Here is a 13,976-nt window from a genome sequence, read left to right as displayed (position 1 = left end):
AGTGCAAAAATAAAGAGGAGCTAGGAGTCACAGTATAGTATGACCTTTCACAAACACCCATGAACGTAACGCACGTTTAAAAAATGGACAGAGCAAATTCAAAAACAACCAGTAGAGGCTATATAATATAGAATTATAATACAGTTATGGCACCATTTGAAAGGTTACCACTGGAGATTTGTCAGCAGTTGCCTTGCTGTCAGGGAGAGCTGTGCTGTGTACACTGAAACCCACCATTTTCAAATGCCTTCCCACAAGTGGTGGCACAAGACAGGTGAGCGTTGCTTCCATACTGAGAATGAAATTAGCTGTGCCATTCCTTTTCCTTTTTGTCATGCCTCTATAACAAACACTCAATTTCACTTAGGGTGAAATGGTTTGAAACAAAAATCCATGGGCGTCTTCACAAATAAAATACAAATAGAAAACAAATGACCATTCAGAAGATTTTTTTGGCAATTTATTCCAGTACAGACAGAGAGAGGATAGTTTACAGGCAAATCCATTTCAAAATTCGAGGAACTGGCTTCCATTTCGAAATTCTAGAACATGACAGATTTTCAGACAGACAGCTGTAAATGTCAAGAAAGGAAAGCAACATGCCTATGTCCTTTCTTTTAAAAAAGAACATATTCTTCATGATCCTGTACTATTTGCATTAGCAGTAGAAATTCCACGTCTTCTATATATTTATTTTTGTTTATCGATGCTTTATTGTTGTACGGTAAGTGTTCAGATTGGCGCAGCTGGTGCAGAAGAAGTGCAGATGAAGTAATGCAATTTACTTCCCGCCTGAACTTTTTGCCCACGACTGTTCTGTCTGTCTTTTTTGTGTGTTATACTTCATGAAAGATGAGTTAAACACACATTAAAGCTACTGCCTAATGATGGCTGGATCTTAGGGGGTAGAACAGAAGCAGATATAGGAAAGCACTAAGAACTAGAAGTGGGAAAAGACAGAGAGTGTGTGGCGATAACTGGAGTTTGTGCTCAAGTGTTCCATGCAAAACTACAGTGCATCAATATGGCGGCACAGAGTGCAGCTCGTGATACACTCTCTCCATGCGGCTGAGGGGGTGACTACAGCACGAGGGGTCAGCTAAAAGGTTACCTTTCGGTTCGAGAAGCTTTCCCTCGCCTTAGTTGTGGGGAGAGTGGCGGTACTGAGGCAGCAGGCTGCTGACAATCTACAAGAAACTGATAAATTAGACAGATATACAGAAAGGGAACAGTCAAGGGTTAGTAGCACACAAACGCTGAGGCAAAGGATGGCTTGAGATCAAGGGAGGAATGGCTTGCCAAGGAGACCAAAATATGAGTGCCTGGTTCTATTTTTTCTGCCCTCAATTTTTGTTTTACTCTCAAGATAAAAAAGTCAAGCATACGATATATGTCAAAGGCATCGATATTTGGACACAAACAGGCCTTGCCCTCCCAGGAACTCTACTTAAAGCAACTCTGCTTAGATTAAAGAAAGTGGTAAATCAAATGTTATTTAATTCATCATAATTCATTTCTTTTTTAAAAATGATTTTAAATAAAGCACAGCCTGCAATGTCTATGTCTGTTTGATTCACATGCAGTGTTTGTGAGTAACTTAAAATAATTTCTGTGAGGCCTGTATTAACAATCCCTGGCTACTCTGGATAAAAAAGCATGCTCAACAGATTAAAACACTTTAGAGCTATGTGCATTAGTCTCGTGTGGAAACTATTTCTACAGGTTTTGAAAGGCATGCTGGTATAGAAGAGCCTGAAAGTGTTTCTTGTGCCACACAGAATAAGCTTAACAGTCAATCAATTTAGCCCTTTGCATCATGGCATTTTCACAACTGCACAGTGGGAAAGCTGTATTAGTATTACCTTGTCACTTGTAATTTCAGATTTACAGATGAGTGATTATATCCTCCACTAGAATCAAATCCAACAATATACTGTACTGCATGTATATTTGCTTTGAATGTGACACTTCTCATTACCAAAAACAATTTTTTAAAATCATTTCTCAAAAGTATTGCAAATGCAAGCGATCTCCAATATTCTTGGACAATATCCAATATACAACCATTAAGTTTGTTTTCACAGCAATAAAACTAGTTTGTAATAAACAAACCATTTAAAGGCATAATTCACTTGGGACTATATTTCACATGACAACCTGAACTTTTCAACAGTGTGTTCGTAACAAGATACAACACCATAAGCAAATGAATATTTTTTCATAGGCATATTTATCGGACATTTCAGTGCAGAGAAGCACTAGTTTCAATTAGTAATTAATCAATTCTCCAGCATAATATAATCACAAAAGTAGAACATTCACCAAAATTCATTTTGAAAAAAGCAAAAATGAAAAGAAAACAAACCCACGTTTCAAAAACTAATTGCTACCCTAGGCCCCTTTTATTTTTCAAAATCAACCAGCTATGCATAATGCTGATCTAATAGGTAGAAATAACTAATTCGGGAAATTCTGACTATTAGAGACTTAGGGTGGTTCATGGTTCTCCTTCCTATTGCCAGTTTTGTTCTGTCAATGAAATGAAGAAAAATTACAAAGCCTCTTGTCATCATGTCATAAATACACCCCAGAAGTATACAAAAGGTGCGAAAACACACTTTTTATTTCTCCGCAAACACCATAAATTGGCTCTTTAGCACTGCCAGAAGTCACGCAATGACTTTTATTATTTATTTCACATATTTTAGAGGGCACAGGAAATTATTCCAGGTCCTGTCTTCATATAAATGTTTTTTTTTTATATTTCTTCAATCACTATCAAAGGTTTATCCAAGGTAGTAGACATATTTGAGAAGATCTTGAACAAGGAATTTACATCTTAAGTACCACTACTTGAGAAATTTACTGTAAAATGCTTTTATTTTTTCCAGTTTTCCTTGAATACTCCTTTCAAATACTGTATGTGTACTGAGTAAGACATATACAAATTCTGAAGGTTCAGACAGAATGTCCAAGGGATGCCCTTTAATTCAAGACCCTAACCAGGCCTGTACTGTGTATACAAAATATTAAAGGGTACTGTTCCAGGAGGACATTGACCTTGGGTTCCATTGGGAGGAAGGGTGATATAAGGAAAGGTCAGTCTTCTCAGACTAGTGCCTTTACAACACATCTAGATACTGTAAAATCACTAGATTAGGTCCATCAAGCAACTGGTGTAAAGCAGACAATGCAAACTGGTACAGATAAGAGGCTACCTGCTTGGCGACATTTCTTATGGCAACTGAAACTTGCCATACAGTATACTTCTACTCAAATCTGTGTAGAAGTGTATTAAAAAATACAGCAGAAATGTATATTTGACATCTTGAAATAAATAACTTAGGACACATAGCATTTGCTTACAATATATACTTTTATTATTTAATAAGAAATGGAAAGTGGTCATTCTGCTCCTGGACTTACTGATTGTCAAAAGGCAAGGTACAGGGCCTGTCAGTTATTTTCTGATGCATTTTTAGAGTTTCAAATCTGTTTAATATTTTATAATGTTTTATATTATTTGCATAACATGAAACTCAATTTTAAAAAACAGAATGACTTATATGCAACACTATGCATTTCACTCTAGAAGGAGCAAACCAGTGCTTTTTATCACGTGAATTGGAGTTCCTTTATTTCTTTTAACACCTGAAGTTAAACTTTTACAAATGAATATTGCACGTAATCTGAATTGACAAACAGCATTCACTGAACTCATCACCAGATATCACCATTAACACACATCCAGGGAATTCTATCCACCAGTTTTACTTTTACTTAAGCGCTTTGAAAAGCCACCTTTAAAGGCGCTATATAAAATAAAGTTTATTATTTATTATTACTTAACTACTTTTTCCTCAAAGGGCAGTGAATCAGACCTGGTGGGTACAGGACACACTCCCAAATGGGATACCAACCCATGGCAGACCACACACACAACCAGGGGCAATTTAGAGACACCAATTAATCTGGACATTAAAATATTGAACGCATTGCAGAATTCATTACAGAAAATGGTAGGAAGTTTTTGGAAGATAAATACTGTATTGTAGATGAACATACACAATTCTGAAATTCAGATGAAATGTTATCTCATAGGTATATAGTTTTTTGACATTGCTGTCCCTGAAATGTGAATCAATATTCCTGAAGGTAAAATGTGTGAAACATGAAATGGTGATAAAATCTGATGAATGTCTAAGATAATATCATGCATCAATATGTGTGAAAGGAGTTGAAACATGGATAACAATTTACAGATTATCCATTTTCCATCTTTCTGACACCAGGCGCCATGTTCGGTTATAGTTTGTCAGGTGAAAGGTGAAAGGCATACTCTGTACTCAGAAAAACAAAAAAAATAGAAATATTTATTTTGTCTCCATTACTAGATATATTTTCAAACAGAGTTTAAGATTTGCTGTGAAAATATTGCTGTGACTTAATAATCTTGGAGATGACGGTAATACACAGGGCAAAAACAATATGGCTTCATAATTTTCATAAGGTAAAAGATAATGTTAAGTTGTTTTACATTTAATTCCACTGGCTGAGAGCAAAGCCAGTGTGAAGGTCCTTGAGTGAAAACACCTGAAATTAACTTCACAAATTTGCCTGAAAGAGCATTGCACTGCTGGAATTGAAGAATATAATTCTTTTTTAATCATCCATAATTGTTTTCGGCCATAATCATGGAAATCACTTAAGTGCAATCTCATGCTAAGGCCGTCCTATGAAGCATCTGTGTCATCTATTATCCTTCATTTTCTCTCAAATCTAATTTGCACTTATTAACAGCTTGGTAGTACTAATACACTTGATGCCCTTACACAAAACTGCTTTGTGTACATTTGCACCTATTTGTACAGCTGGGTATTCTACTGAAGCCATGTGGGTAAAGTACCTTAATTTAGACTACAATAGCAGTGTTTCACCTACATATTTTAATTGCTTTTGAGATACATTTTTATACCAATTTTTTTTTTCATTCTTATTAATTGTATTTGGTCTCATAATTGTCACTGCTCGGGGTCTACAAACATATTTGAAAGTCAAAATTTGTTCTCTCCTGAATCAAGATGTGCAGACCGCATACTATAACAGCTCACAAGCCACTATTTGTGTAGATTGCAGCAGCTGTAGGGAACTGATGGTTTGACAAGCTACAGTACTGCTGTAACGATCCTATTTATAGAGTCTATCTTACTGCTCTAAAGGAGGCTGCATAGACTCTCAGAGAGCAGAGAAGGGCTGCTAGATTCTGAGTCTGTCTGTTCAACTCTCTCAGACCGCAGAGAGAGAGAGAGAAAGAAAAACCCCTCCTCCTTGAAACAGCAACCCATGAATTAGACATGCAAACTGACCAGGTGTTAGAACCAGTCACCAGCTGCTGCAGGGAAGTTTTAAATATCTGTATTTGGCAGAGATGCAGTAAGGCTGGCCAGAGAGCTGAAGGCTAAAGGGCCACTGTAGGGAAAAAAAACAGTACAGGGTGTGCTGTGTGAGTGCTGTTTGACTGAGGTCATCAGAAGAGTTTATGTGCAGTTGCAGCTGCAGTGCTCTAGCCTCTGAGTGCCATGGCGAAGTATGAATTGCAGCCTAAATGGACACCATGCCACCCGCTGGGGCTGTGAGTGAAAAGCAACCTTTTGGGAAACAGAGAAGGATGGTTGCATTCGCCAGGGATTAGGACTGGCTGTAGACTATGAAGCCTGGGAGAATCGAAGGTTGGCTGAGAGATGCCGGAGAGCAGGTGTGGCCTGGTTACCCGAGTGCTGTCGGTCACAGTCGCTCAGGAGCTGTTGGTTTGTGAGAGTGTGAAGACGGCTGGTGGAGAAGACCTGCAGTCTTCCCCCGGAAGGTGAATTACAGCTTGTGTGAGGTCTAGGAAGCAGGAGGGGTTCTGACGGAAACGGGCTTCCAGACTGCAGCAGGTCTACTTGCCCCTCTGGTCATACCCGAATGAATGAGAAATGTCAGTGTGAAACGCGTGGGAGAAAATTACATGAAAATGAAATGTGTTGGGTTGTGTACTGTGAAAGAAAATAGTGTAGTGAGAAAGAGAGTGGAAAAAATCACCCACAGATGGGTCTGCAACGAGGTCATCTAGTGGAATGGGGCCCGTATGCAACAAATACTTAAGTCTTTAGAAAAATGGTTGTGAATAGCATAAGTTTATGTGTGTCAGTTATGTTTAAATGCATGACTGACTCAAAATCTAAAATAAATATCCAATACTATATTTGGTGCCCTAAAGAAATTTGACTTCCAGAACACTCAGACGTATATGAACAAACTAAAGTCCTGCATATTACAGAGGTAAATGAGCATTCAATAGAAGCAATTTTACTGTCCTGTATACAATAATTTAAGTTTTTTAAAATAGTTTTAGGCATTTTCCTATAGAAATAAATCAAGCAAAGTGCCATAAGAAAGAAATCATAAATAAACCATTGTTCTCCTACTGGCAATAGAAGAGAATCAGAAATTAACTGATAGATTTCTCTGACAACTAATGAGCTCAGTGACACAGGCGTTTCATGCCACTAGCTGACTGTGACTGGGATTCTCAGGTTAAATCATAAATCTTAACCAATAACCAATCCTCCTATAACACATTATAAAGCCAGAATCTGATGGTGAACAATATAGAAACAAGAAGCCCCTGACTAAGGAAATTCTACCCAGCAATGGCTCTGTAATTTGTGATTTGAAGTTTTTTTTATTTAATCTGGGCTAGAGCATCAGAATTTAATATTAGTTGGTTGTTGGTCAGATCCTAATACATTCAAAGGAGATGAGTTCATTAGGAAGTGGTGCAAACAGATGTCTCAGGGATGTGCAGGAGGTGAGATACATGTATGTACAGTAGGAGAACAGAAGTGGTCGATTCAGTATCTGATCTACCTGCCAAATTTCTGCTTAAAGCATTTAAAATCGCATTTCAGTATTAGGTAAGCCTTCACATAGTCAGATCTGTTTTATCAAAGAAGAATACTTTTAGATTTTTATTATTTATTTTATCACAACCACAGCATTACTTAACTATACTTAATTCATTTATAGTTAAATTCAATTATAAAAATAATAGTTTTCTGAGGAAAACAACATCATTTTTGTCATCTGTTAAATATGACCACTCTTTAAATATCCGCGACAAAGCAAAGTGTGCACATTCAGACCTGGAGAAGAATCTGCAGGTACTGGAAAATAGAAAACGTAAGAGTTAAAACTATCAGAAAGGGCTGTAACAAATGGTACTCTCTTGACATGATGAAAAAGGGAAATGCTGCATTATTCAGTATGTGAACGAATAACATGAAGCTGCAATTTCACACAGTAGTCAACTGCCTCTCATTGCTTCAAATTCACTAGATGCCTTTGCTACAGAAAGTACTATAAATAAAATCTGAAAAGTAAAACCTAAACTTTAAAAGATAAACTCAATTGACAAGGCATTCCTCTTTTAATCCCATGGAGAAGTGGACATGATGTTAGTACATTTAACAAAGACGTTTATGAAGAAAAAGACGTGTGCAAGTCTTGAACATTTCTGAATAATATATTTTCTTTACAGTGTTACACAGAGACAACAGAGATACATGTTCCAAGACCCACTATGTACACATAAATACAAATGTAATGTACAACATTTAAAAGGCCTATACAACATTCCACTGCTACTACAGTACTGTCATCTCCTGGATTTGCTTATACTTGGTTTAACATATTGATTCAATAACACCTTCCCAGAAGTGTTCCTTCAGTTAAAAAAAAACTGAACTGACAAACTACTACAATGAAATGCATCAAAGTCAATGAAAAGAAAACTTTTGTTACATACACCCCTGCTTAAAACCAGAGCACTCTAATGCATTTTACTAGTGGGAAGGTGACTGAAGATAATGTGAAATACAGCATGTGGATCTTTTGCATTCAAGGACATATGAGACTGTGACAATGACGTTAGACATCAGACAGTTTTTATCACAATAAAAATACCTACGTTATAAATTTCCATATTTATATTCCATATATAACCACATGTGCCTGTTTTCGGTTTGTAAGCAGTTATTAAAAGAATGGCATGCTTGTTCTTAAGAGATGTATCTCTTTAGCACAGAATTGGAGCCATTAATGTCTTCTGCTGGTCAAAACATGCATAGCAACTGAGTTAGTAGGTTTAATGCTGGCGGTCAAACATATGTCAAAACAAGGAAAATATTGCTCACTTATAATGAACTTATGACTGGGGTCATTAATCAGTCAAATTTTTCTCCTTAGAGTTACTACAGCATGGAGAAACCATATACAGTATTGTGGCTGCTACTATAGTTTCAGATTTAAGGGTTGTATATAATGCAGTCCAGTATGTGGCAATGTAGACATTTACATAACATATTTGTGAATACATGTGTTATTCAAATGTCCACAAATTAATTTGCTTAGTGTCTTTTCATAAAAAATATTGTATATACTTTGAAAAGCTCATGTACTGTTTCAACAGATGCTAGTGTCTATGTTGCATTGTAGTACTGCTACTAATCAAACTGTGAAATACTAAGTTACTGACTTTATCTGACAACAGTGTACAATCATAGGATTTCTCTTCAACAAGTCTTCCACAGTCAGAGTTTAGTTTGCGATCATTTCTTCAGAAGGAATACGTTTTGGTGAACACAAATAAATATCCAGAAGGCTCGGCAAATTCAAGTGGGTAAAACGTTTCTGCACATGCATAAAATTAAACATCCCTGCTACATGAAAATCCTTGATCACCAAATTGCGATTCTTCTCTCTAAATTGAAGTAATCTTTATAAATAGAAGCATAAATGATCAAGCTAGTGAATGATAACATTTCCTATTTGTCTGCTTTTGGGGAAATGAGAACATATATATACTGATGGAAAAAAAATGCAACACCTCCTCCTCCACACTCTGGCCCTCCTGTCTGCGTGGAACAGGCTGAAGAGTGACTCATCTGTGAAGAGGACCTGATGCCACTGCTGACGGGTCTATCGCAGCCTCTGTCTGGCCCGACCCAGTCGTGTGTGACATCTAGGAGGTTTGAGCAGAGGGCCTCTGACAGGTCGACTTGCCCTAAGGCCAGCAGCATGGAGCCTCACTGTCCTGTCACTGATGCGGGTATTGTGTCTACCAGCAGTTTCAGCAGCAGTACCGGTTGCAGATCTGAAACGATCTCTCTGATGGACCAGTCTGATGGGTTGGTCCTGCTCTGGTGTGGTCACTCAAGGGCGACCCGATCTTGGAAGGTCATCTGTCCTGCTGAAACCTTCTCTGCAGTCGGGACACAATGGAGCAGCTTACTCCATAGTGTCTGGCAACGCTGGCACATGACATGCCTACATGCCAATAGCCCTCTCCTGGTGATAACCAAGGCATTATAGAATGCACAGAAAACTGATTAAGTGTGGCCTTCATCTTGCAGTGACCTAAACTTTGAATTAAGGCCTTTTTAAAGGTGACCTGATCAGGCATTGTTCCACCTGGACTTCGTTGGGTAAAGGGGCACCTAACGAGCTTTCATGTGATTAGAAAATTGCAATGCCTCACTGCAAAAGCTGTATTGCTGGTCAGAGGGCTTAAAACAAATTCACAATTTTTTGTGAAAGTACATAAGCTATAACTATAGTATTCTCATTCCAGAAAATGTTGCGTTTCTTTTTCCATCAGTGTATATACAAAATACAGACTTCTTTTTCAATTCTCTTCCACAAGCCTATCTGGTTTGCTGGTAAACAGTATATATATTAAACCTGATGATTTTGACACATAATCGTTGGCTTGGTTGCACTGCCTTTGTGTAGACACAGAGAATCTATTAACCTTGACTGCTGGAGGATGTGAGGACAGCAGAGATACATCACTTGGTTCTCCTCTACTCAATTTAGCATCCAATTAAACCTCTTTGACCAAGAATCAGCACTTCAAATTTCTTCAATTTGTGCAGCTCTGCGATGTCGGCAAAAACCTGGATAAAAAGTAATGTATCTAGTATCTGGCATTACTCACACCTCTAATTTCACTCATGGCTTCTTCTAATTACCCATATTATGACAACCAGGTGAGAAGTCTAGCACACAATAAAGTGGAGAAACTATTGTAAACGTCATCCTGGGGCCTTTTGTTCATGTCAAGTTGTTTATTTAGCAGGACAATAAGCGATTTACAGAAGTAAAATCTAGATAGTTCTACTTTAACACTCTAAGAAGACCCTTGTTTTATTAAATGGCAGAATTAATGTCTAGAGAGTGAATTCTTGGGCAGGGAGTGCTTCACTTATCACATTTACTCAACTGAAACATTGATTGAACTAACAAGAACAGTGCTAGGACACAAACTGTTTGCCAATAATGAACATTTCTGAAGTGTAATACAGGGGGTCCCCACTTAACATTGCCCCACTCTTATGTCAACGACTTTGTGTGACCGTGCATGTAAAGTCCCCAGCTTTACATCAAAAGGACACAAACTGCACCCTAAAAATGGAGTCCATTGTGTGAAAACTGACAAATTTCTAGTAAAATCTGACCAAGAGGTTCAGAGAAACATTAAGAAGTGCAAGCAAACTAGGCTGCTACTGTAGATAAGTTAACGTATTTTTATTCTATATAGTATTAAATGTCTTTATTTGTCACATGTACAGTATTAAATGTAACTTTATGTAGTATTATATTGTACATAAAAGATTAATTTTAACATTATTTTGCTTTCATCTTCCTGTGTACTGTAAATAAACGATACAGCACGCCATCTTGTACGTCTATAGCATTCCACATCCCTTACTGCTGTGAATTTTCAAATTCTGGTTTCAAATGTTAAGTGCTTAAATTAATGAGTTATTATAGTAATCATTTGGTTTACACACAGAAAACGACTATGCACCCTACACATTATACTACTGTGGATTTACTGTATATTGTCCCTATTACTGTTGAAGTATATTGATTCTTATGGAGAAATATGTCACAGTTAATGTCCTCCTGGAAATAATTACATCATCCCAGTCCCCAGTGACCCACATTTCCATTATTTCTCATGGGAAATCTTTCCCCTCATAATGTCTCCATTTTATGGGCCACATTTAGGACTTTAAAAAGGCAACCTCTAATGTATTTAAGTTTTAAAAAGTTGAGAGTAACTATAATTAGACCCATGAGGGTTCACAGTTCAGCTCAGCTTGAACACAAACCAGCAGGTTTGTGGATTACCAGGACCAGGACTGGGAATCCTTGCTCCAGAACTGTGCAGTATGAGGATGTGGTAGTGAGGAGAGTTCTCTGGCACAGGGCATGCTGCAGGGTGGACCAAGTGGATGTCAGTACCCTGTGCTGCTCTAAGGCAAGTTCCGGGGAGAGGCAGGGCAGTGGTACTGAGAGGAAAACAAAAAGGACTCCTGAATTCTTACCAGTGCCATTCCCAAGACACGTGAGGCTCAGCACATGCATTAGGAAATAAAAAGAGCCACAAATAAACTGTAACATAGGGTGCCTCAAAGAAAGGGATAAAAGCGCATCTTGGGGGAATTGTTTTTTGGGCAAGTAGAAGAGACCTACTTCACAGACACGTTTGGTATCTAACTAACCAAAACTAAACTGCTTATAGCCAACTGCATAGGATCTTATTTGGTTTAGTACTACTGCTTTGTGCATGTCTATATACTCAAAGAAAGAGGCACCTTGAGTAATGTACCTGCTTGCATACAAACACACTTAAACATAATAAAGTCGGTGAACCTTTCCTCACAAGGTTGGAAGGTGGCCACTTGGCCTAACACACACAATTGGTTTTTTATAGCCAAGGAAATAAAAAATTCCATCTAGCAGTTTCTTGGAAGAACCCAGAATTTGGGTGTCACCCATCCAACTAAGAGCTTTATCCACACACAGGCAAAGTGTTTTCCTGTCCTAACCAAATTCCCTTTGGGTTGCCAGTTTTCATCCTGTGCCCTTCTTCACTACTGAGATAGTCCTATGGTTTGCCTCTATCTGTACGTTACCATATACGATTTTATGTACTTGGATCAATTCTCCTGTCAATTTCCTTTGTTCAAGACTGAAGATAATCATCTCCTTTTTCTGTTTAATAACTGGTTCTAGATTTATGTACTGTACATGCTTTGCTTTAGATTCCTATGGCTTTTAATTTTCCAGGTTACATTTTAACTTTGGTGATGTCTCCTGGACTAGCACTACTGTATTTTTACATTACTTAATTGTGTTACTTATTTATACTTCTGAACAAGTCTGTACCTGGCATGAATTAAAACTCTTTTTATTTCTACACTCCAATCTAGTCTCTGTCTCCATGTGGGCTTGTACCTTACATCACCCGTGTATCCCAAAGCAACTCAAACTCTGCTTTTATATCACACTTTACAAAATAATGCATAGCGATAAATCACACAGGGGTCAAGATTTTGGCAATACTTTGTCTGCTTTATGATTTAATATATACTTTAAATTTCTTTCGTTGTTTCCTTTATGCTATTTAAAGTGTTCTTTTATTTAAAGACTTCTTTTCCATCATCTTTCTTAGGATTTTAATATACTGTACTTTTAGCTGTTTTAAGATGTGGTACTTCAAGCATTTCAGCTCTGCTTGGTGTTGCTCTTTGTTATAGCAAAAATTCTGCCTAGTGCTGTTTAAATTTGTCTGGGCCACAGTCAAAAAACATCTCATCTAGCATTGTGAGACATGCTGGGACTCATTTATTATGTAGATCAGGTAAATGCTGCCATCATGATACTAAGGGATGATTACTAAAAACATACAATCTGTAGTCATGAATCTAGGTTTCTAATATCACACTGTGTTTGCTTCAGGCTTACAGTAATTACATTTAATGCTATCACAGTGACAGAGTGTCACAGAGTTGCTCTACCTTACTCAAACTAACTTTAACCTTTGTATCCACTTTTTTATTCTGTGCTTTAACCAAACACTTAGAACCTCAGATGAAAGCTTTTAAAAATATTTACTGTATGTGTATTTAAGAAGCTTAAGGTGCATTAAACATGATCATATTATATTTCACTTATAAGTTGCTACTACTGTTTAAGTAACTTTCTTTTTTTTTTACTCAGGTAACATCCATCTGCTTTTCCAGTAAAAAGTTGAAAACTCCTACTCGGGTTTGGAAGTTAATTTTTTAACTTCATGTGGGCAAACAAGTGGTGGCATGATATTGCCCTCTCATGTGTCCTTGATACCTTCCAGAAAAAGTGCTTTGCATTTTCTGTTTCCTGAGGCATCACTGGTTACTTCTGCTGTGTTATCAGAATAACGATGTGGTAAATAATTACCAAGCAATGTAATTTTTATTCTTCTCTTTCAAGCCAAAAGTCACACACCTTGTACAAGAAGTACTTTACATGAGAGTGGTTGTCTGGATGTTTAGCTGTGGAAAATTGGATTTTACACAAACAGGGGAAGCATAAAACAAAGTTTCCAAATCCTATTACCGTAAAATACAGTATCTACAGGATGGAACAGTAATAGGGACAAAGCAAGGATCCTCAAGGAAATGATCTATTCAGGATATGTAAACCAGACCTATTTCTGTGACTGACCCATGATATCAGGACTGTATAGACCTCTATATGTCCAGTAGGCTGTTTCATTCTTACTATTAAATAGTTTTACCTTCTACTAACTCAAAGAACAATTGTGTCAAAAAGCTCGTCCAAAAGCAAGTGCAAAAGGTTTGGAAGCCAAGTTTTGGGTTACAACTCACACAGCAGTTTGTTAAGATTCTCCGCAGAGTATTTTTCAAGGTCTTCTAATATCAGCTGTTTGGCCTGTAGAAATTCCAGAAACACTGTTAATTACTTTTCTAAAACCCTTTCCCATAGAACAAAAAAAAGCCCAAGTCCAGAGGAGATTTTGTTCAGTTCACTTCTGTGGAACAAAAAAAAATAGTTTGCACTATAAGGCTATTAGTATACTCTCT

General features: G+C 37.4%; 1 protein-coding gene across 4 annotated transcripts in view; it reads right to left on the bottom strand.

Moving 5' to 3' along the window:
* bicd1a (BICD cargo adaptor 1a) overlaps positions 1 to 13,976 on the bottom strand; it is a 137,397-nt gene that overhangs the window by 950 nt on the left and 122,471 nt on the right. For 2 of the 4 annotated variants that reach the window (XM_088646843.1, XM_088646845.1), the window contains exon 8: positions 1,112 to 1,187. The exons of 1 other annotated variant lie outside the window; for it this stretch is intronic. In XM_088646843.1, coding sequence (XP_088502969.1) covers positions 1,140 to 1,187 — 48 coding nt within the window. In that variant the 3' untranslated portion in view covers positions 1,112 to 1,139. Of the gene's footprint in view, positions 1 to 1,111; positions 1,198 to 13,976 lie in introns of all 4 variants that reach the window. One more of the 4 variants, XM_088646847.1, reaches the window with a different exon arrangement.

The sequence above is a fragment of the Lepisosteus platostomus genome, chromosome 9 (assembly GCF_059453375.1).
Source record: "Lepisosteus platostomus isolate fLepPlt1 chromosome 9, fLepPlt1.hap1, whole genome shotgun sequence".
Taxonomy (NCBI): Eukaryota; Metazoa; Chordata; class Actinopteri; order Semionotiformes; family Lepisosteidae; genus Lepisosteus; species Lepisosteus platostomus.
This window is presented reverse-complemented; position numbering and strand designations above follow the sequence as displayed.